This window comes from Buteo buteo, chromosome 4 (genome assembly GCF_964188355.1).
Source record: "Buteo buteo chromosome 4, bButBut1.hap1.1, whole genome shotgun sequence".
NCBI classification, from domain to species: domain Eukaryota; kingdom Metazoa; phylum Chordata; class Aves; order Accipitriformes; family Accipitridae; genus Buteo; species Buteo buteo.
In genome coordinates, this window is record NC_134174.1 from 13,609,939 (window position 1) to 13,633,826 (window position 23,888).

Sequence of the window (23,888 nt, forward strand, 5' to 3'; positions counted from 1 at the left end):
AACAGATGGGGATTAATTGGGAAAGAGATTAAATTCAACGGTAATAAGTGAAAAGGTAAGCTCTTGATCCACGGAACTGTACTGCACATGTAAGGGTGAAGAACTAAAAATTAAAAAGTGCTTTTGATTCTATGAATGGTTCATGGCAGGAAAAGGGTGATACTGAACCTATCATCAGGACTCTCTTTATAGCCAATGGAGAAAACCAGACACCTGCAGATGTCTATGTAAGGAGAAAGAGTGTGGTCCCTATTTCTTTCTATTGATCGTTAAGGGAGTCTAGATACCTAGGTCAGATTTGCCTGTCTACTGATGTTAACATACGGACAAAAGAATCCCACTTTTGATGTCTGAAAAGTCCTTAAAATATACTGGAGATCATGATCATTTTTTGGTAATTGATTTCCCTTGCTTTCTTTTAGCAGTAAGAGAAATTTATCTGTGCTAATTAGTACTCGTTCATGCATTGGTGTTTTGCTTCGAGACATGACTACATCTAAGTAAAGAATGTGACACGATTTTCTCCAATCAGCTTTCTTACAGAAGTATGGCAATTTCATACTTCTGTGAGAACCATGGAAAGAATGAGAGATGTAATCTTCCATCTAACATTTTCACACTTTTGGTGCACAGTGTTTATGGGAGTTTTATGTGTGACAGAAAAGACAGCTGAGTCCTGTTTTCACTCAGGCCATACTCCACTTGTCATACATACAAAGGAATTGTCTTTACATAAAAGAATGTTCTACATAAAAGAATACTATATAAATACATAGAATAAAATATGTAGTAATATGCTTGTATTTTTTCCAACCAAAGACTGGTTTCAAACTAACACTGGCTAAAAGTCAATCGAGTTCAGCAGCTACTGGATTTCTACTTCAGCTCACTGAACACCAATGTGGTAGAAACCCTCTCAATCAACTAATCCAAAACCCACATAATATGTTTAGTTCTGAGCATTAAGAAAATGCTTCTTGCATTTTCTAGGGAGTTGAACTGGTTTAGGAGTGATGTTTTTAATTTTGCTTCCCAAAAATACTTGCTATGCAGTAATCTGAATAAAGTCACATGACTTTTTACAGTCAGAGCCATTTTCTAACTCCCCATTTTATTAAGATGAAACTAGAAGACTCAGCTAACCTCAAGAAAAACTGTGGTTTCAGGATTTTGGGAGCCCTTTTTCAAATTACTTTACATTACTTAGCACTTGTCACTATTCAGATTGCCAGGAGGCACACCAAATCCCAGCATAAGCAAAATTAGCCTTTAGTTTCAATGACAGAATAGCCATAGTTCTCTTGTAAGCAGAATTGCCATAAAGATTTGATGCGGACTATCAGGGAAATTGGGCTAAAATATTGTTAATATGGTGGATATTATGGTAGATATTACAGAAATATAACAGGAGTATCATGACGCTGATTTTACTGATAATTATGGGTATACCATAAGTAATATCAAAATTATTAGTCACAAATACTAATGTAGTATTGCAATACTTGCAATAGGACTGCTCTGTTCTATGACACACTGTTCACCTAGTACAACTGTAGTACCGCATCCCACTTTGTCCCTTACTCTTTCCTTCCACTCACACATGCCCTGCTCAAGCCTGGCATCGGGCTATGAGCATGATCTCTTCTCTTCTCTCCTGCAGCAACTACCTGAGCAGGGCAGACTCACAAGTACTACACCTAACTTCCGAGTTTCATTTATACTTTGGAGCTTAAGGTTCTAACCTTCTAAATTTATTAGCAGTCCTGTCTAATGTGACTGTCAATATTCTCAGAGGGTAAAATTCATACCTATTTAGATGTCACAGAGTCTCATCATCCTTCTTAGAAATGAGCCTTTAGCTTCTTCAGTTGCTCTCTGTGATGTTAGCTTGGCAGGTCAGAGTCTTTTCATATGTTACAATTCTGGCTACATGATCTTCAAATATATTTATTTAAAACTTGTATATTGTTTGTTGCAGTTTGTGCTTCCCTCCATTGCCATTATTATTAAATTTATATTAAAAAGAAAGATGTTGTTCAAACAAGTATTTAAACATCCCAAATTACCTTGAAAGTTCCTATTAAATAATACTGTTTTTCAACCTTGTGTTTTTGCTTCCTCTTTATGAACAATCACTGTAAGAAAGCCTTAAATGATAATTAGCCTCAGCATGAGCAGAAAATTACTTTACATATGTAATGCTTTGGCTACTTAAAGTCTAAAAAAGCAGTATTATACCTTATCACAGTCTTATGCAGCAGGGTGTACTTTCCCTTCAGCTCAGCTACTCTGGTGCCTGTGATTTTTCCTGCGGAAAATAGCTATGGAAGGGAAACAGACAGTTATGAAATCTCCTTAGCACTAAAAATTTCATTCTGCAGCAACTTTTTATAACTATAATTGGCAGCCTTTTAGTTTATGCAGTCTTTGGTAACAGACCAAATCAAATACATAACCTAATCAAATACACAGACGAAAAAATGCTTATTTACATAATAATTCAAAGCATAAATATAAGAATATAAAGAATGTGTTTGTCACAACTACAGTGCTACCCACACCACCATTTCTTCTCTGATTTTCTGTCTGTATAAATATTTCACAATAATTCTGTCTTGAACTCAGGCTCTATGTCACCTATTTTCCACATTGCTTAACTGGTTCAGTTTTGGTATATACTAGCTGGCCTGCAGAGGTGAAACTGAGGCTTGAAGTGTCTTCACAGGCAATATGGTTGTAAAAAAGAGGAGCTGGGCCATCCCCAGGCCACAGAATGCATTGCCTTACATGCCTTCGGCAAACACCAAGATCAAACCACTCCACATATTTAGTACTACAAAACCCGTATGTGTGTGATGCAGCATACCTATCTCTTAGGTGATTCCTCAGGTGTCTTGAGGGCAGTAATTTGCGCCAATGAGCCAGTGCTCCTTAATTTAAATAGGAAATAGGACTAGGAACCCAATTTTCCCACTGGGAAATATCACAGCAGCAATATGATTGTATCTCCTGGGATATTTCTTTCGAAAACCTTTTCTTACCCTCCTTTGGTTGCAGGTAAGGAGAACCAGGTTAAATCCAGGTAAAAAAGGTAGGGTGATCTGGGTCTATAAAAGTCCATAGCTAGCCTTTTGGGGCAGCAAGTCAAATCTACAACTTCTATGGGAACCTGCCAAGAAATGTGGTTGTGCAGATCTCCTAAAATAAGAAACGAAGTTACTACAGCACCAGGAAAATCCCAGAAGTCATACTTCAACGCTTATGTTTGACAAGGCCTCCAGGGAAAGGCCTTTATCTAAGCTGAACTAAGGGCTGTTTAAGAGATTCATATGTCGGCTAGTCTGTAGATGCCCCTTTCTTGAATATCCACATGAAACCATCCAGAACCAGCCCTACGGTCAAAAAGCAGAACCCAAGTTAATATGCCAAACAAAGTATACATTTTGTGGATAACTGTTTATGTATTTTTTTAAGATCCACTATAAAATATATCATGGTAGCAAAGACAATCTTTGCTGTCAGAGGCCCTGAGAAAAGGAAAGGAGATCTGTCTTACATTTGTTTGCATGAGATTAAAGATAAGCAGCTCTCGATTATTTATTTTGGCATTCTCTATGATCCAAAGATACTGTTCACTTAAGTTCACAATACTAACTAGCTCTTCTGTGAGAAAGAAAATATTTCCCTATCTCAACCCATTTATTTCTTAGCCTGATATGTAGGTATAGTTGTCCTGTTTGGGTGGTACCTCACTAATGCCCTTTCTCCATGCTCCTCTGATCTATACCTGTGAGTTCCAGTTTTTCTTACTGCTTAGCTTCTTACTGCAGATCTATGCCATGTTTGAGTGTTTCCACAGAAATAAATTTCCTTGTCCTTGAGGCTATCTCTTCTCCTTTAAATCCATAAGTTTTTTACACCTTTTACACTTAATTTCTCAGTTCAGTTCAGAGCTAAGAGCTCTATTCCAGTAAGTCTGGTCCTATACAATGTGAAGACACGTAGCGTTGAGGACTACATAAGACAGACTGTATGGATAGCATACCAGCATGTCAAAGGGAGTGAGACTTCTGTGAAAAGTATCATCACCAGATAGTTCCCATTACCACAACTTTATTTGGAGAGCCATCAGTGAGTCAGTTGCTGGGCTACCCTGATCCCAGGATTTGTTATTAAAGCCCAGCACACTGTTTCTCCAAGATTCTTGGGAAGGCAGAAGGGAAAGAGGCAGCTGCTTGAGGGGAAGAAATAGTCAGTTGTGGAAGAAGGGAGTAAAAGCATGAGACTACTGTAGAAAAATTGTATTATTGGTGGTGATAAAAGCAGATGAGGGATGATGCCCCTGATACACAGATATATACCGCTTTCAAGGCTGCCTTTCCCACATAGGTGATAGCAGGTGATGTGTAAATGAAGCGAACCTCAGAAGTTATGTTAGCTGAATCAATGGATGCTCCCAGAAATTCACTGAATGTCTAGAACGGGGCTAGCAATTGTTTTCCTTACACATTTCTATCATGCTGATGAATAGCAAATTTCCAGTCCCTGAATACATTGCCTATTGATAACAAAAATTAGAGATAGGACTGGAATGACAGTAGGCACCCACTTGGACCTGGAACTATGGTTGTGCACAGTCAGCAGAGAATGAGTAACAGCTTTTTGCAAAAGATACTGAAGATGGGTAGGGGTCACCTTTTTTTTTAGAGCCACTATTCAGTGGACAGTATGAAGGATAAAGTCCGTCTTGTTTGCCATCAGGTGGGCTGAGAAGTAGTTTCCAGCTGGGATGACATTGGTTCCTACTAATATCTAGAATGGAATTAGAGTCAGGAAATTGATTGTCCTTCCATCTTCTCAAAAGGCTACTCACAGTCCTGAAGTGGCCATGGACATCCCCCAGCTCAATGGCGAATTACAGTAACTATTATAACAATTTTTCCTGTAGAGTTTCCCTCAAAATATTTTACACTTTATTCCATTGCATGGAAACAAGCGCATTTGGCCTTCTTGGCTTGTAATCACAGACCTTGCCTATCCTCTATCTGTGGAGATATGCTTCTGCCTCTGACTTTCCATTCCAGATCATCTCCTCACATATCTTTTATATAATTTTGTTTACACAGACAAGCATCTTATGGTGGAGAACAATATTAGCTACCAAGTTTCCCTTTAGCCATCAAAATAGCAACTGGAAAACTGTAATCTAAGGGCGGCAATTGGATTATCTTAATTTTGTAAAAATGTTTGTGCCTATTATACCTACCAGTTATTAAATGAAATTTATACTATGTTCATAATATCCATTATGAAAGGCATATACAGCAGTTAGCACAACCACATTTTAAAATGCAGCACAATACAAGTTAATTAAAAAATCTACTTGAAATGGATTAAGTGATTACTCATTTCCCTGATGCTTTTTGCCTCATCCAGAATAAATTTGATTTTGCAAGCAAATTATAAATATGCATGACAGAAGGCTGTATGGAAGGAGACATCTTGTACAAGCTACCTAACACCTCAGACTCTCAGAAGAGAAATGCTTGCCAGAGAGAATTAATGTCTTGTATAAAGGTCAGTATTGAAGTCCCCAGTTTTCTGTGAAATCTATTGCCAAGGGTCTTGCAAAGATTACTCAAAAAAAAAAAAAAAAAAATCTCAAAATGGCCCATCTTGCACATGTAACACAAGACTACAGTGATTAATTTGATTAATTCCTAGTAATAGCAACATGGAAATTCAATGTAAAAAACAGAAAATATTCCTAACTTTTTCATTATTTGTAAAAATGCTTGAGTTTAAACAACATATGTTTGAATAAGCTTTGGGTTAATTAAAAAACCACTACACTTCAGCAGCAGTGACTGTAATGACTATTAGAGCTTCCAGATTTCAACCTTAGGGAAGTAAGCTTGCAAGTTAGTTCAAAAAAAGTCATCATTCAAGAACACACAAATAAATCAAGTAATGATAAAATAGCCAACAGTATTCATATATATACAAACATCTGCACATAAAAATGTAACATTTCTAAATGAAGGTTTATGATCATTTTCTTCTGGTACATTGGATCTGTATTAGCCACGTTTCTATAAAAAAAGCTGTGTACAAGACTAATATCCCAAGTTTAAAAAAGAAGTTACGTTTCACTCCTTCCCCTTCCCCCCAAGACACACTCATAGTTCATTTTATTGCTTGGAAGCTCCCACATTGCTGGGGTAAATAAAATGGTAGTTCTCCTTAGTTCAACTAATTATGTTGCTACACTGAAAAGAAAAAGAACGAGTAAGAAGATGGAGTAGTGAGAAAAAAAAGGGCTTGTGAATGGCAACTGAGGATGTCTTTTTCCAGTCCTGTGTTAACCATAATGTCCTGGAAAGAACTGAGATCATTTTGTTATATTGGTGATCTCAAATCTGGAGCTTGGAATATAGTCAGGTAAATATTCTTAAACTGTTGAGTCTTCCAGTCCCTTTCCACATCAGTTGTACTTAACTGTATTTTGCTTTTTTCAGCTTTTCTTTCTTGTTATACAATGAACTGGGACCCCATACATTTTTAAACACGCTCAGAAATGACAGATCATCTGGATAAACTAAAATAAATTTTCCTTATCTAAATAGAGAATTATTGGAAAGTTGGATGAAGATTTGGCTGCTAACGGATGATTGCCTGGCAACTTTCTGCTTTGCTTTTCCCCATACTCCCATAAATGTAATTACATAAAAAGTATGGAAGTATGTATCTTATTACTGGATTTACTTGTATCTTTTCCTTTTAATTTAAATTTTCTGTTAAGCTTATTTTATCCCATTAAGTTACCCTTTCCTTTACTTTACACTCATCTTTAAATGATTAACATGTGTAATTCTCTAACTTTGTTACATTTTTTCATGTTACCTTGCTACTTGAAGCTTGGCTTTTCTACCAGAAAAACAAAACATAACAAAACAAAACCAAACCCAAATTCCAAAACAAATTCATTTCCTTCAATCAGTGAAAAGTCCAATGAAATGAAGTACAGGATAAGCCTGTCCTGTGATAAATACTGTGAAGGAAGATTTTCCTGAAAAGGGGAAAGGGAAGGGCATATCCCTCCTATTTTTCTAGCAGGCAAAGGTGGATTTTCTGGCTCAGGGCAGGAACCTTTTAAATATGGGAATCCATGAGAAAAACAGAAAATATTTATGCTCAAATAGCTGTTCGGTACACCTGCATAACTTTTCTCTATACCCATACCAGTAATAGGTTCATATTTGCTTGCTACCAAGAGCTCCCCATCAGAGGTCTCTTCAAAATCTCTTGAAGAAAATTCCAAGAAAAATTCCAAGGTTATGCACAATCTGAGGTTACACACAATCTGAGGGAGCTCTTGTATATCCTTCCAGCTTGAGTTCAGGTCCACTAGCCGCTGGATGTAGGACCACAGTAGTTTCTCCAAGGCTGGAAGGTAGGTGTTGGTAAGAAAGAGAAGATGGCAGAATATGAATGGGAATTAAAACCAAGGAAGGGAGAAGACCCACCTGATAAATGAGGTACTCTTCCATGTGAGCAAAACTAGTGAAATCTGGCCCTAACTACATCAACACGACCTCACTCCCTCATTAAGTGCAGTAGACTTTTACATTCTCCATTTTAACAGATTATATTCAATCCTTTCTGACAGTCAGCTCAAAGCAATACACCAAGGAACTAATCTAGAATTTCAAAACAAGTTTTCTGTAACTCAAATGTGATATAAATAAGAACTCTAAGAACTTTGACATTCTCCAGTTTGAATTTCAAGGCTTTTTAAACTTCTTTTGGGACTCTCCAGAAATGAATAAAACTGAGCCAAATTTTAAACTTAAAAAGATGATGCAATCTGAATCTTGGTCTAACTCCTCACACTCATTTTATAAAAAGCATCAAGAAAAGCACAGAAGATAAATATAGCCACCACCAAGAAATTACTGATTAACATCAATTACTCATAATCATTATGGAAGTGAAACACTTGAAGACTTCCTAGGAAAGACTTAATTTCAACAGTCCCTACAATCTCTGCATTTCAGAGAAATGATGGAGCTAACACGTGTTTCTAATTATGTTTGCAGATACTGCAAAATAACTAAAACATATTCTAAGCTCGAATGGAATAATAACACTTCCCACCTCTTCATTCTAAGCTGAAGGTTTTGTAATTATAACAAGACATTGTGACTACACTTAATGTTATTTTAACACATAGCATATCCAACACTTAATATTAATTTTGTTTATTTCAAACATCTGAAAGGTGTCATCAAACAACTCTTTTGCTTCATAATAGGAGACAACAGAAAAAATATCAAGGGATTAATATATTTTATAGTTTGTATACACTCAGGATTTCGATATAGTTTTAGCCTTTCCAGTATTTATAAGAAACAAGAAACATCCTCAGTGAGGCTCTTACTTGCCTTTCACAATAGAGGGAGCCAAAGATGAGTAACTAGCTCAGACTAAGCACCAGATCTTTAGATGACCTAAACTCTGTTTTTAATGAAGCGTTGCATCACAATTTATATATGCCCAGTAAATATCATTACACTTTTTATTCAGTCATCTACATCACTCATTTTTCAATATGCCTCAAATATTTATACAGAGTTCTAGAACACTAATGCTTCTAAAATTATCTAGAATTTCCCTACTAAAAAAATATTTCAGAGTTCAGCATATATTTCTAGAGGATTTTAAAACAAGAAGATAAAAATCACTAATTTAAGACTGTAAATACTTAGTCACACCATAAATTGTAGTTATCAGTATTTCAATGCAATTCTGCATTCCATTTTGTAGATTGGGAAACATTTAAAGTACAGACATGAATAGCTATACTGCGGATATTTAGGGAATATGCCGTGTTTAAGTCATTATTCCAGAGAAAAGTTATGATGGTAGAAGGTAAAGAAAAATGCAGTATGATTTTCAAATTAATGCTGTCATTAGTGTTAAAAAGTCAGGTGGAACCCCTCTCATCTGTAACTACATACATACTGAAAAGCAGTAGATTTTTTTAGGATAAGTATAGGAAGTCTCCAGGAAAAGTTATTAGCCTTCAAGTAGAAAAAGATTTGTCATTGAGTTTTCTCAACATTTAATTTATGTGATAAACAACAACACCTGAAACCATGAGGCTATTGGTTGCACAAATGCAGTCAGGCATTGCTCTCCTGATGTTTGTGATGAGCAAAATTATAACAAAGTAACAAGTACATTTGTATAAAATCACATTAATATGTAAATCTGTTTTCCCTTAAAAAATGCTATTTTTACAGGAAAAAAAAATCACCTTTCTAAGCCATTTCTATTTGGAAGCTAAAATAATGTAAATAATTTAACAAAGTGATTTTTTGTGTTTCACAAAGTGCTTCACAAATTATTTTGTCCTCTTTCCAATTCCAAGAAAACCATGAATATAATGAATAAGAAGATAGCACGCACTTTTTAAATATAGCATATCATTATTTCACAAAGTGGAGTTTTGGTATATATTCCACATTGTGGGAAAAACTGAAAATTAATCTAATTACTTTTCATCCTCTTTCTCAACCAAAACATATCACAGAATCACTGAAGTCTACAAAAGACATCAAAAATGTTACTGCAGCAGCTAAATCTTAACACACCCCACCTCTGCCACCAAAATGGTTTATATGAATGAGCCCAGATGTGCTTCAGGTTTTTTCATACCTATCATTTGAACTGCTTATACAAACCTGGATGTTTCGCAGCAGCTCTTCTGGAGGAGATGTTAACTCCCAGCACAATGCCAGAAATCAAACAGATGGCAAGCTGTCATGTTTTAAATTGCCATAGTCACTAGTTAAATGAAAAACTGCCTACAGTTTTAACTTTGTTGTTTTCTATTTGACCTACATTCCATTATCTGCCAGAAAAAAACCTTGCTCTAAAAAATCATGGGAAATAGTTCATGCTGCTTTTGATAAACTTTGAATAAACAGTCCTCAGACAAGTCTGTTAAACAAAAATATATTACTTCTTTAACCTTGCAACCACTGGGTAGTTCTGGGAACAGAATTAAAATCTTCAGTACAACTTAAGAATATCATGAGCTCTCAGTTATTTCCTTTATCTTTAGGAAGATATGTCTATAAGTTATCTCTTCAGTCCACAGGAGGAAAAATAGATTCCTAAAAAGAAGACTAAAAGAGATGAAAAGCTACAAGAAAACGACCTTTAACCAACCAAAAGACCTTGCTAGAAAATTCTCACTTGTGGTCGTCAGCTATTATTCAGTTAGATCCTTTCACAGTTGAAAAAGATTGGCTTTTGGCTTTTGTGATTGCTTAACCACTTTAAAGTTTTAAGTATTATACAGAACACTCTAGGGATCTAGAAAAGCCCCATCTGGGAAGGAACTTTGTTTATAAACAAACTGCAGTTCTCAGTTTTGAACCAGTCCAATATATCTGCCATTAGTTAAGCTGCATCAGCATCTTACAGTTTAAGATTGCTCAGTGCCCTTTCTCGGGGCAAAGACTTGTGAAAAACTCAGTTTGGAAAGTTTGCTTCATTTATCCCACGGAAGATAAGAGGCACAAAACACAAAAAAGGCTCTGGCATACTACTTTGAGTTCCTGAGGGAAGAAGAGAGCCTGACAAATTGTTGGGAATGGACATTCCCTGACAGAAGAGGAAGAAAGACCAGTCCTCAATTACATGACTTTTCCAGGTAGGAGAAGCATACAGATATCTGATAGGGAAATGAGTCTTTTGGGCTCCAAACAGACTGCTGATAGCCCAGCAGCAGAACATCAGACTAACAAAAATAGGAGGCTAGCAGAGCATCTCAAGATTATAGAAATCTTGTCCAAAGGAGGAAGTAAATATCCCAAAGTGAAGGTATATAAGAGACCAAGGAATGAGTGTCTCAGGACAAAGATGTTTGAAAAGCTCAGATACCTCACATTACTGTCTGAACTTTTTTATTTGACATTCAGCATTACTAGAAACTTCTGCCCTTCTTGAAGTTACTAAGTTCTAATGATATTTTAGGCTTTCAATGCAGCACAACTGTCAGAAATTATAACAATATTTGATGTGCATTTAAACATTTCAAGGCAATTCATAAGATGCAGTCTACCAAAGATTATTATTATTAATTTTACAGATACCGAATAGTTTGTCCAGTTCAAAGTCCCACAGAAGATAGCAGAGTTCATTGTAAACCAAACAAACAACAGTGTGGGAGGAATGTGGCTTCCCAAATAACAAGGATTTATGAATTCTATTATATTTCTAAAGCCCTTCAAAAGATGCTGATATAGCTTTCCTCAATTTGCCAGTAGCAGCCATACAGGAGAGAAAGGCTCTATAAATACCTGATTTTAGACTGATAGAAAAAAATTAGGATCCTAGTAATCATATGAAAAAATTTAAAATTTTACTCACAAATTAAAATCATACATTTCATCTGTTACAAACATTTCAGTTTTGATGCATATTTAACAAAATCAAAGTGATGTCAATATCTTACACCCAAGTTGCAGTCTGGAGGGGGGTCTTTCACCTCATTGCTGGGGAATTATCATGATCTGAAAGGGAGAGAGACACAGTTTTGCCACATAGCTAAGAGCACCATGGCAGGTTCTGGGATGTCAATTTAGAATATGGGAAAGGTAGATTCAAAATCCATTTCCCAAGAAAGTGTCCAGACCATTGTGCTATGCAGGAATCTGAAGGAACTGTAGCAGGTTAGACAAGTAGTTATCAAGCCTCCCTCCTGTACCATAAATATAGCCTGTGGTCTCTACAAAAGCTAGTAACATTCCAGAGATCATGAACTTAGGGAGTATGTGTGTGCCTAATGCCTGTTTAATGTTTAATCTGTATCATGAATAATTTCAAATAGGGTTTAGGGAAATAAATTGTTCGTACTGGACTGAATAAACAAGAACTGGTGTAAAAACCCTTTACCCATGTAAGTTATTTGGCTCTTCACTGAGTGATGAATGCACAAAACATGTCCATGTAGCCTTGCTTTGGGGCACAAGGAAAATGACATAGATCATTAAAACTGCATGGGCATGACGTGAGAATCACAGAGGTGGCTGTAGAATAAAAATGAGGAAGTAAAAGAATGGCAAAGGTGACTGTAGAATAAAAATGAGGAAGTACATGGCAATCATCACCTTGAGCTGAAGTATTCCATTTGGTGTGATTAGTCATGCAAAGTACATGGTTAACTCCTAAAGCTCATACAAGGCACAATAAAAAGAAAAGCAGGAACCGAAAATTAGGAATACAGAAAAGAATACCCCAATCTGATGGGCCCACGGGAGCTCCTTCCCTAGCTCTCTGCCTTGCTTTAGATTTAGAATTCGGGGCATTATTCAGAACACCAGGATTTGCTTTGGGTTTTCTGGACAATCAATCCAACAGCTAGGATCCCAGGCATCAAAGCTGGGGGTGGGGTGGGGGTAGGGGTATGTCTTAAGTTGCCTTCCCTTCTCTCAGAAACGTTCAATAAAAAGTACTCAGGATCAGATAAATGTAAATTTTAACAGTGATGTGCCATGCAAATCATGAATATTCCAGATAACTATTCTAAGCAGTGCTAGGCAAAATAGGAAGAAGAAAGTGCTGCTCATCCTCTTTAGTTTGTGTCTCTATCCTGAAAAATGTTTGGAACCAAAACTATATGTGTGTTTCAACATGCTTTGGGATTTAAATCATTTTCATGAATACATCTATCCAGTTAAAAAAGAATTTTAGGAAGAAGGGGACTGAGTGTCAGTGAAACTATTGCTGTAATAAACCTCAAACTGGGGAAGGGGCAGTTTTTCACCTTTTCCACCTGCTGTGGTAAAACTATAGTATGGTTTTGAAAAGCAGTTTTAGAACACTCAAGTGTTAAGAAACAGATGTTAGAAGACTGTTATAACACAGAGCTAACTGATTTTTTTCCCCAAAAGAGAAAGTCCATGTACAACAAGGAATGAAATTAAACTGCATAAGTGATCAGCACACATGCATTTCATCATTTTGCTTACATACACTAGCTCTGAGTCAGGAATACTCACTGAAACGTGCTACTCTTGCAAGCACTACCTACTTTGCTCTGCTATTAAACACTCGTGATGCAAGCACTCCCACCCATTTCTGAGAACACTGTAGGCAGTCTGATAACTCACAGGCTTCAAGCTGCCCTTATAAAGTTGTTCCACTTTTGCATACTTCCTCATACTGCTAGTTTCTCTGTGAAGATGAAGCTGCTCATTTACTTAGTCTTGCTGAAGACAGCTCTCCTTGCTTTAACAAATGTCTTTGCAGTTGTTTTAGAAGATGGAGAGGATGCCAAAGAAGGAAAAGTTACTGAGACTTGTCCTGTAAAGCTCAAAACTAATCGGAAATGTGATGAAAGAGAGGATTGTCCATATCAGATAGATCTGCCTCCAATGACCATCCAGTTACCCAAAGAATTCAGACTGCTTGAGAAGACTCTCAAAGAAGTACAGACCCTTAAAGAAGCAGTAAACAAGCTGAAGAAATGCTGCCAAGATTGCAAGCTGCAGGCAGATGACAACCAAGAAAGAGATCGTAGTAATGAATTCCTGCTACCTAATGCAGAAACTCCAGCAGAAAACAGCAAAATCCAAGATAACAGAGTAAAGGAACTGCAAAGCAAAGTTAACAGAATGGCAACCAGCCTAAAAAATGCCAAGAGCCAGATTCAGACACTGCAGGGTCGTTTAGAGAAGATGAGCCTCATAAATATGAACAATGTAGAACATTATGTTGACAGCAAAGTTGCTAATTTGACGTTTGTTGTGAACAGCCTTGATAGCAAATGTTCTTCTAAGTGTCCAGCAATGCAACCAAGCCCTGGTATGTAACCTGTTAATTCTTACTGCCTGTATAAGCTTTCTGTGCGTTTTACAAATATTAGGTAAACAATTTTAAATATATTTTAACCAAACAGCTGTGTTATTAACTTCACAAGTTAAGTGTTTGCTCTTTTAGTGTTTATTTATACTCCTGTAAAAGATTTCAGCTGCCACTAGAGGGTTACTGAGAGCTGCAGGTGTTCGGTTCCTCCTAGAACTGGACTTTATTATGGGATTTAAAACACGAATTTTCAAAGGACTTTTTTTTTGCAATTCAATTAGTAAATGTGAAAAATTAACTTTATTTTACACTGTATTACCCTTCATCAAGGATATTAAACATCAGTGAACTACATATACTTTCTCCTTGGATGAGAAGGGGTAAATTTTCTCTGGGTGTGCGTTAGAAAACTGCATGGGTTTTTTTCAAATGTGAAACTGCACCTATTCTGAAAAGGTCTGCAAGACATTATTAAACATCAAGTGAATCTAGTAAAATCTTTAGTTTTTAACAGATGGATAATAAAATAAATTTTCTATCATCACAGCAGATATCTGAAAGGCTCAGCTAAAAAAGCTTATTAACAGTACTTCTCAAGTGGGTAACATAGGTACCATCATTTTAATACCCTTAATATGAATGTAATATATAAGCAATATAAACCAGAAAACAGGTGCTATCACTGACAAACACTTTTTTCTTTTAGTTTTTAATTTTCCTAATTAAAATAAAGAAATAGAACTAATAACTTCTTTCTAATGTTGACTGTTATTAAGGGAAGATTCAGTGGTTTTTTTTTAAAGTCATAAAGCTTTTATATCACATAGAAGAATCTTTGAAAACAAGAAATATTCACTAGATTGTCAGTATTCTACCACTTAGATGTCATACATATGAAGATAGGGCTCTCTAGAGATAAAGCAGAGAAAGATTAGGCTGCATTACAGTTTTTAAGTCCCTGTTGCTTAGCATTCAAGTTTAAAATAAAACCGTTCTTCTGTCTGCCCATATTGAAAACTGAAGGATCTGCAGATGGTACAGTGTATGTACAACTGAAATTCTTGAAAGTGAGAAAAGAGCAAATGAATAATAATAAAAGTAATGCTTTTACTATATCAACAATCAGCTTAAATCAGATAAAAATCAGTATAAATCAATTAATTCAGATGTAAAACATTCACAAAAAGAATGACTGATATTTGGTATATTAATAATGGGCAATGAATCAAATTCAAGTACAGTACTTCATAACAGACTAAATTCATTTTAGATATTTCTCACACTTACTGAAATGTTGGGTACTGTTCATAGCATATGATCATGTAGATATTCCTTATATTTTACAGTAACTGATGCTAAAAGTGTTTGTAGCAGCAATATATACATTATGAAAACTAGCAAGGATAACAGCTACAACTTTTTCCTATACCGGAGCTAATCCTGCATCCACTGAAAGTAACAGAAAAACTTTATTTAGATAGGAGTTGAATTGGTTTATAAAAGGATTTTATCTGAAATGAATATTCTCTGTCAATATCTGCTCTGAAGCTTAGTCCACGAAAGACCTTACACAAAGTTCAGTGAAATAAATGAGAATCTACTGTAGATTTGGCTTTTAAGCCTTTGATTCCTATACTTTGTGCTTTCATAGATGTCCAGTTTTCTGTACTGGCAAACAAGGAGTCCTGAGTCATTACCTGCTGCAGCCTGAGGACACTCCTCCCTTTCAAGAAGTAGTTTAATTGTTTAAATTTTCTAGCAAAAATATGCAATTCAAGCCTGCAAATCAACATGCCCATAAATTCAAATCTGCAATAGGAATGAACATTATGGTTTTGACTCTTAACTTGGAAACTCTAAGAGCTCTCAGTATCACTTACTTAAGAACATGGAATTATAATACCATGCTGTTGAACACAATGTCATTACTGCATGACACTGTGCATCAAAAATAGATTTTCACTCTGCAGGAAAAATCTGGGGGTATTTTTCTTCTGAATAAAATACGGTACCTGTCAGTGTGAAAAAGCTGTGTTAATGGTAGCTGCTAAAACTTTTCCATACTGTAAAGCCAGCAATGTCACATACACAGGAAAGCACGGTCACTTATCTAGCTTCATCTTTCTAGGAATCACAGTATTAGTACAATAGATGAGACAATTTTATTACTTTTTTTCCTGTTTCCTAAAGTACAGTCAACATGAACACATGAAACATTCCTAATGATGTTATGTTCTGTATCAAATTATGTCAGTTGAACAATAGCCAGGTTAAAGTCATTCCCATATGGACAAATCTTTTCTTCTGACATACTGCCAGATGAAGATTTAAATTATAGACATAGTGTGATGGTATACATTTAAATACAAAAAGCAGCAAGTGTGTAACCAAAAAGCATTAGAAATATGGACTGAAGAAATCAGGCTGAATTTACAGGAAGTAATGAAAGGATAAGGAGAAGAGTAGAGAAAAGGAGAAAAGGGAAAGCAGACAATCAAAATTGCCCCATATTAGGCAGTTTTGATACAAAAAGTCATTTAAATGGGATTTTTGGACAGATATCTGATGCAGACATCCTAGGTGGCATCTATTATAGAGTAAACCTGATGGAAAAAAACTGTTTCTCCCTAGAACTGAAACTGCTGTAACACTATTTCCTATGTAGAAGTCTCCCCAATCCAAGTTCCATATGCCACATCAGTCTGGGTAAAAATTTTGTTTATTTTTAAATTGAAATTACGTTTATTCTAACACTATCTGTTCTTCCACCAGTTATACAAATAATGCAGAGAGACTGTGCTGATCATTACTCAGCAGGCAGAAGGAGTAATGGAATCTACAGGATTAGCCCTGACCCCAGAAATGGTAGCTTTGAAGTTTACTGTGACATGCAAACACATGGAGGTGGCTGGACACTGCTGCAACGGCGTCAGGATGGTAGCACTAACTTTAACAGAACCTGGAACGACTACAAAAATGGCTTTGGAAACCTCAGCAGGGAGTTTTGGCTGGGGAATGACAAAATTCACCTCCTGACAAAGAGCCAGGAAATGCAACTGAGAATTGAACTTGAAGATTTCAACGGTATCAGAGAGTACGCGAAATATGAACACTTCTATGTGGCCAACGAACATCTGAAGTACCGTCTAAGTGTTCATGGCTATAGCGGCACAGCAGGAGATGCCCTTCACTACAGCAGGCATTACAACCACGATCAAAAGTTCTTTACAACTCCAGACAAGGACAACGATAGGTATCCTTCAGGAAACTGTGGAGCGTACTACAGCTCTGGCTGGTGGTTTGATGCATGCTTGTCTGCCAACCTCAATGGCAAGTACTACCACAAGAAATACAAAGGTGTTCGCAATGGCATTTTCTGGGGTACATGGCATGGTATTTCTGATGACATTCCCAGTGGATATAGGCAATCCTTTAAATCAGTAAAAATCATGATCAGACCCAAAAGTTTTGTGCAGTAATTCTACACCTTTCTCTTAACTAGTTTGCATTGGATTGCACTCAAAATCATACTCAGTACTATATTCAGAATTCAAGTATTCAGTTATGTTTGGCATAAAATAGCTCTAGACAAAACAGCATACTTCCACAGAAATTTTTAGAGATGGTTTGACCCATATAACGTATTAAAAACAGCATGAATGGCTCTGAATAGTTATTGCTAAAACTTAGCAAAGGTTAAGTCTTGGTATTGCTATGTAAATATTCTAAACATTGCTTTTGGTGCTTCTACTGGCTGTGATATACCAGATTTTATGATTTAAAACTTTTAAAAGGTCTTCCACAAATTGTGTCTGAATGGACACCTACATTTTAACCTGAAAATAACTCAGGGGTATAACTGATAACATATAAATTTGTCAACACTTAGAATGAAAATTAGTCTCTTTGAAACAGCCTGACTTTTTGTAACATCTATCCATCACAACTTCAAAGGTATACCATGGCAATATCAATATAAATTAGGAAAAGTACTACAAATTATTATTTTTAAAGGACTAGGAAACAGAGGGACACATGGTTTGGCCAAAGACCCCAAAAAAGCCTTGAAAAAACTTAGAAACTGAAGATGATTCCTCAAATCTTATCCCCGTTATCAAAGATTATTCAAAGAAGTGGGTGAAAGGATTGAATAAAAGCAAGTGGAAATAATGGAGAGAGCATGTAATGAAAGACAACGTTTCTTGCTCATTTTGGTTCCTCCGTTCAAGCTCAAGGTCCTATTTGTCATTTGTGGGAGAAAGAAGCCATTATTAGCTTATTGCACATTTATATAGGCAGGTAGACAGGTAGGAAGAAGACACATCAAGAAGAATCCATGTCTTTGCATTAATGCCTCTAAATACATACAAAAAGAGTTTCCAGTGCCATTTTGCTTTCTCCTGAATCTTTTAGGTAAGCCAAATGTTACAACATTCAAGCTCTCATTTAAGTACTTCTCACTTTAGGTACCATTAGACCTTAAAATTATAAGAAAGATATGAAAAGATTGTGTTCTCCCCATTTTCTGAGTACCTCTTTTGTAGCCACAGAAACATGAACAACCCCCTGGCAATTATAAATAGAAAAGAAAATATGTGAAAGACTTTTTTTCTTTTAAAATATAACAAATGAAACAAATTTTCAAATAATTCAGGACGTGCAAATTAGAGATACTATTATTAAAGCTCATGTTGTAGATTGCGAGCACAAATTTGACTACACTTATCTATCGCCTACCCTAGAAAGGACATGTCTCTATAATTACAGTGACTAACATTCTGAGCAGAGATGCAATTTAGCTTAGCAAGAGGCTATTTTGCTATATTGCCTATGCCAATCTTGAGATGCAGGTACTATACTAAGACTGTATTTCTTTACCAGTTAAAGTGTGGTCTTTGCTGGCATAGGCTTTTTGGTTAAAAGAGACATACCAAAGAAAAAGTATACACCTGACCTAATACTTTACAAATATGACATTTACTGTTTTTTGAGAGGATAAGAACTATTATGGTTACAAGTTATGCAAACGACAGTGGCAATTGCTAAATTGTAAAATATTAATATATATATTTTAAGGAAGTAAATACTTTGAAGGATATTTCAGTGTGAAGTGTGATTTGGTTTATTATATTTCAATTTTAAAGAGTAATGGAAAATTTTAATTGCAAGATGTATAATCTTTGCTTGAGAACATGTTTTGAAGCTATAGAATATTTATTTTGGGATAAAAAAGAATTGTCTAAAAAAAACAACTTATGAAGTATTGGTTAGAAGAGCAAATATCTAATTGCATATGATTATATTTAATCATTTTGCATGAAATGCACAGTTTGCTCCTATTCATTATCTGGTAACTAGCTAAGTAGGACTTACAGTATCTACAAGCTTCTACTTGAAAATGTCTTTTTCCTGCTAAGCTGTTAGAAGAGAAAATGTTCTTTTTTATCCTGTTCAAAGGAAACTTTGTAAAACACAGAAATTTTAATAGAATAAGCAAATGTGACTAATATGACCTAGAAAGCCTTGTCTGAAGTCTTTTTTTTAAAAAAAAAAAGGCCAAAAAAAAAAAAAAAAAGAAAAAGGAAGTGTAATGTTGTTACACAAATCTGAATATTACCTGCCTGGAACTGTTGTAGCTGTATCTCCCATCAATGTGTACTAGTCTTACAAAGTGTAACTCCGTCTACTTGTTGCAAGTATCATTTTTGTTTTTCCTTAATGTAATAAAATTAAGTCATACTGTTAAAGCTGTACTACTGTCATAGGTGTTTGTGGGAACTATCAAAAAAATTATCATAATTTTTTAAAATTAATTTTCTGTAAAAAATGAAGCAATAAGAAAACACAGATAACTTCAGATGACCAACAAAGACTACTATGTGACATGCCAGAAGAATAATTGCTAGTAATGATAGCTTTTAAGAGATCCATTTTATGACACTTCAGATTATTATCTATGCTAGATAATACCAAAGACTGAAATCTCAGATGTCTTTTTGAAACTATTTTGGAAGAGAAAAAAGTAATTGCCCAATCAACAGTTTATACAACCTGTATCTTTAACATGAAAGAGAAGAAGCAAACTCATCTGGTTTTTGTATTACACACAACCTCTCAGATCATATGCAAGTTTCATCAAAGCATGTGAATAGAAATAACACCCTAAATTAAAGCATACAATTTTTTATACAAACAAAAGGGTCTCCACTTAGGGCTTAATAGTGCAAAACATGTCTTTCAATTTACAGAAAACTTCTATGAAACACTGATTATCATACGAAAACACTTGTGGTTTTGATCTTGCTAATATGTAAATTGTGAATTTTAGTGAAGAAGATTACTAACAGCAAGTTTGCTAGCAAAATTCCTATGGGTTGTTTCCAAAAAATAAAGTCGCAAACCCATCTGTTCAATGTGATCAGCCAAGCAGACTGTAATGTCTTGGCTTTATATGCATTGCTTAAACAAAAAAAAGCAGAAAAAAAAAAAGAGAGAAGAAATTCAAAGAAGGTCTGAAAGCAGTGATTTTTTTTTTCTTCCCCTTTTTATGCAAATATCTGTTTCCTTAATGGTGTTTTTTGGGAAACACTACAGTCAAACTCAGAGAGTGAGTTATGAAGAACAGGTAGTTTGACAATTTGGTGGAAGATAAACTTGCATTTATGTGATTATTTTCAAAGGAAATTAACATGGTTCTCAATCCATACCTAGGACACTGTGTTTACAACTTAAACCAAAATCAAACAAAAAAAAAACCCTGCCAAATTTACTTAGCTTCTATGACTTACATGTAATAGAAAAATCAAAACAGGAAGGATGTGACTTTAGTTTTCATAGAGAAAAAAGGTGACATAAAAACTAGATACTGACCTACCAAGAAAGAGATTTTAAATATATTTTTATAAAAGTGTTCTGTGTTCTTTTTTTCAGGAGATAAGAGAAAAATAATATCGTATATATGGGTCTGAAGACATTGACATAAGTTTCAAAGAAAAATGGCTGATAAATACCATCCACAGGCGCTGCTAAACGCAAACATTCCACTTACTAAACTGATCTCTTTCATTCACAGCTTTAATGAAACTTTATGGAGTTATAATACTTCTGCCAGAAGTGAATTTGGCCATCATCCTCAAGGGTAACCAGAAACAGAAAACAGTGTCTTAAGATGATACGTTAAATTCAACCCTTGCACAAGTCATGAGAACAGGATATGAATCAATATTGGTTTTTAAGTCCTTGTTCATCAAATTTTTCTGATCTCAGTAAAAGAAGAATCCTTTTGGAAAATAATCAATAACTGGAAAAAATATCTCCAATTACCTAATTATGTTCATATAATCTAAACAAACTGTAAGTCTAATTAATATTACACTTCCCTGAAATAGTACACCAACATTTAGAATTACACAGTAGAAAATAAGTAAGTTTTACACACTTATTTTTAAGCAATTACATGGAGTCAATGATTTTTATGGAGAAGTAGGATCCGCTTCGAGAAACAGTTGTTCTCATTTCTTTCTTCAGACAGAGTACAAAAGCCCCTCTGCTTAGCTCTGCAGCCCAACCTCTAAACCCAAGGATAACAATTCTTTCTCAGGCAAATCTTTAAGGCTGTGTTCATTGAGGAGTATTTGGACACAGGTTTTTAGAGTAAGTAAACCTGAAATCACATTTTTAACATTTAAAATAACCTAATCCCTATCACAGATGATTCTCCACCACTGGACATTTTTATCGAATGTATGTTTGGTTAACATTGCTCTGGCTTCCTCACCACGCAGTTCTGCTTACATAAACATCATAAGCCAAGGCCAGGTAGACTCACAATTTTAGTACAAGATCACCCTGTTTTGGATTATCAGATCTCAGATACACATTTTGGCTGAGAAAAGGGGAAGACAGAGATCGCTTTGGAATATAAGACAGCAATATGCTTGTCTTTTTAAGTCTCACGAGTCTCAGAAATTGTTGACAAAAGGCCAAAATGCAAGAAGATGCTGCAGTTAAAGGTTATTCCTTCTCCTAGTCTTGCAGCTTTAGGGAGCTGTGTTTCCTCTGTGTGGCATGAAATCTGCACTGGACTTTATAACAGCATAGAAGAAACAACACATCATACATGCTTTCAAACATGCTTTTCAGAAATGAAAAGAAATACCACCTGCTTTGTGATAATATGAACACATGCAACAGCTTCCCGGCCTTGTTTCCTCACAATGTCACCTGCAAGCGGTAAAAAGAAACTCTCAATAGAAAAAGCATATTACGCTGGCTCTGATCCCAATCCTGCTATTTAAAGGCATGTGTAAATTCACCCCACTCCTCTACGGTTTTTTATAGGAGTTACCACCAACTGGAACAATCAACTTACCTATTGCAACAACTGATCAGTTTAACATTCACTGCGCAAACTATTGCTTGCTTGCTGAAAGCTGTTGCAAAACCCCCCCAACTCTAGCTTACAGACACATTATCATCCCTAGCTGGCTCCCCAACCAACCATATCAACAAAGCTAAAAAAAGGTTTATTTAATTAGCAGTCAGATTCCTATGGGTGGAGGCGGAGGCAACATCTGTCTTTGCTGTCTGTGCCAACACATTTATACAGCTTTTTTTTTGTGCCAGGAGCCTTTGAAGCATGTAATGTGGAGTGTGCCAGGATCAGCTTAAGTTTGAAAATGTTGCTTGCATTCAACAGCTGTGTTAAGATTTTTATGTCTTTGATAGAGCACATACATGTTTGGAGAGTACTGAAATAAATTATCCACTGCTATGGTTACCATGCAAAAATATACTGATGATCATACTTTATAAGAGTAGAAAGCACACTACAGTATGTGTAGGTGAACAGAAATTAAATTGGTGCTTGTATAAAAAAAATAAAAATTCTATCTTAGACTACCAAGCTAGTTTTCCTAGGAAATTTTTCATTTAAAGATGTATCAACTTTTTTTTTAAAAAAAAAAGGAAAGTTGTTTACACCTACCATTTAACCTAAGTTAGGAGAGACTTAAAAAACAGCTTGTTAACAAAAGAAATTGGAAAAGTCTATATTTTCTAGAGTGGCATTGTTAGATGTCAAAATGCCATTGAAGAAATATATGAAATACTGATTCTTAGTATTTATATTTAAAAGCTGTAGCCAACCTTTATGTGACTTTCTCTTCTTTCTTGCAGCACAGATGAGAAAAAAGATAAAAATGAAAAGTACCTTTCCCCCCTTAAACCACATTCAAACACCGAACATATGCATCATTCCATGACTTTAAAGCTCTTCCAGCTAGCAGATCCACGTGAGTCAGCATCAGGTCACCAGAAGCGAAATTTGCTTGAGAAGTCACTGTCACTATACTGTTCATTTTTTGGTAAATATGGAGATTTTGCCCTGTGATTGCAGTAGAACTAGGATTTTGGTTAACATCTTTATTAGCAGTTCAACCACTTTTGGTGGTCAGGGGTAATAAGTTCATTAACCTCAGAAAGACTCCAAGTTTCAAAACAGTCATGAAAAATATTCATGAAAGGTTCTTTCTGCTTCCTGATAGATGGTAGCAATAGGATGCTTGGACACCAGCAAAAAGAAACATAGCACGATAGTGACAATTTCCATCAAAAAAAAAGCAGTGCAAATGAAAGATTTGGTGATGGTATCAGATAGGAGGCACAGTCCATTTTATCTTTATAGGATACAGAGTGGAACAGTCTGCATTAGACCAATCAGAGAAACCTCCCAAAGGAGTTTATTCTGCTGCAGGTTTAGGTTTAGCACATAAATGGATGATGTGCATTAGCAGAAATGGATTACTGTCGTACCTTCCAAACAAGGTACTCGCTCAGTGAATCTGGGAAATAATAAAGCACTTTTCATTCACAAGTACTCTATTTTACAGAATTAACAGCTCCCTCATAGCATCCACTACAAAGACATGCAAGATAAATGTTGCAGAATCCTTTTTTTGGTATTGTTTTAAAAACAGGTGTATACATTTGAGTGAACTAAAAACTATCTT

The 23,888-nt window shown here is 35.6% G+C and overlaps 2 protein-coding genes across 2 annotated transcripts in view; one reads left to right on the forward strand and one right to left on the reverse strand.

The window, feature by feature from the left end:
• The window catches only part of CCDC146 (coiled-coil domain containing 146), a 76,242-nt gene that overhangs the window by 37,173 nt on the left and 15,181 nt on the right, over window positions 1–23,888 (reverse strand). Inside the window, exon 3 of the mRNA XM_075024768.1 lies at window positions 2,239–2,321. Within this exon, the coding sequence (XP_074880869.1) occupies window positions 2,239–2,321 (83 nt within the window). The remainder of the gene's footprint in view (window positions 1–2,238; window positions 2,322–23,888) is intronic.
• FGL2 (fibrinogen like 2) lies at window positions 13,131–19,629 on the forward strand. Its single transcript, XM_075024767.1, has 2 exons — window positions 13,131–13,878; window positions 16,651–19,629. Exons 1-2 carry the CDS (start codon window positions 13,131–13,133, stop codon window positions 17,355–17,357), a joined length of 1,455 nt encoding a protein of 484 aa, XP_074880868.1. The 3' UTR covers window positions 17,358–19,629.

Coding starts and splice junctions, on each gene's coding strand:
- FGL2 (XM_075024767.1), top strand. CDS start 13,131: ATGCAAGCACTCCCACCCATTTCTGAGAACACTGTAGGCAGTCTGATA. Junction 13,879..16,650: donor AGCAATGCAACCAAGCCCTG/GTATGTAACCTG, acceptor TTCTTCCACCAG/TTATACAAATAATGCAGAGA.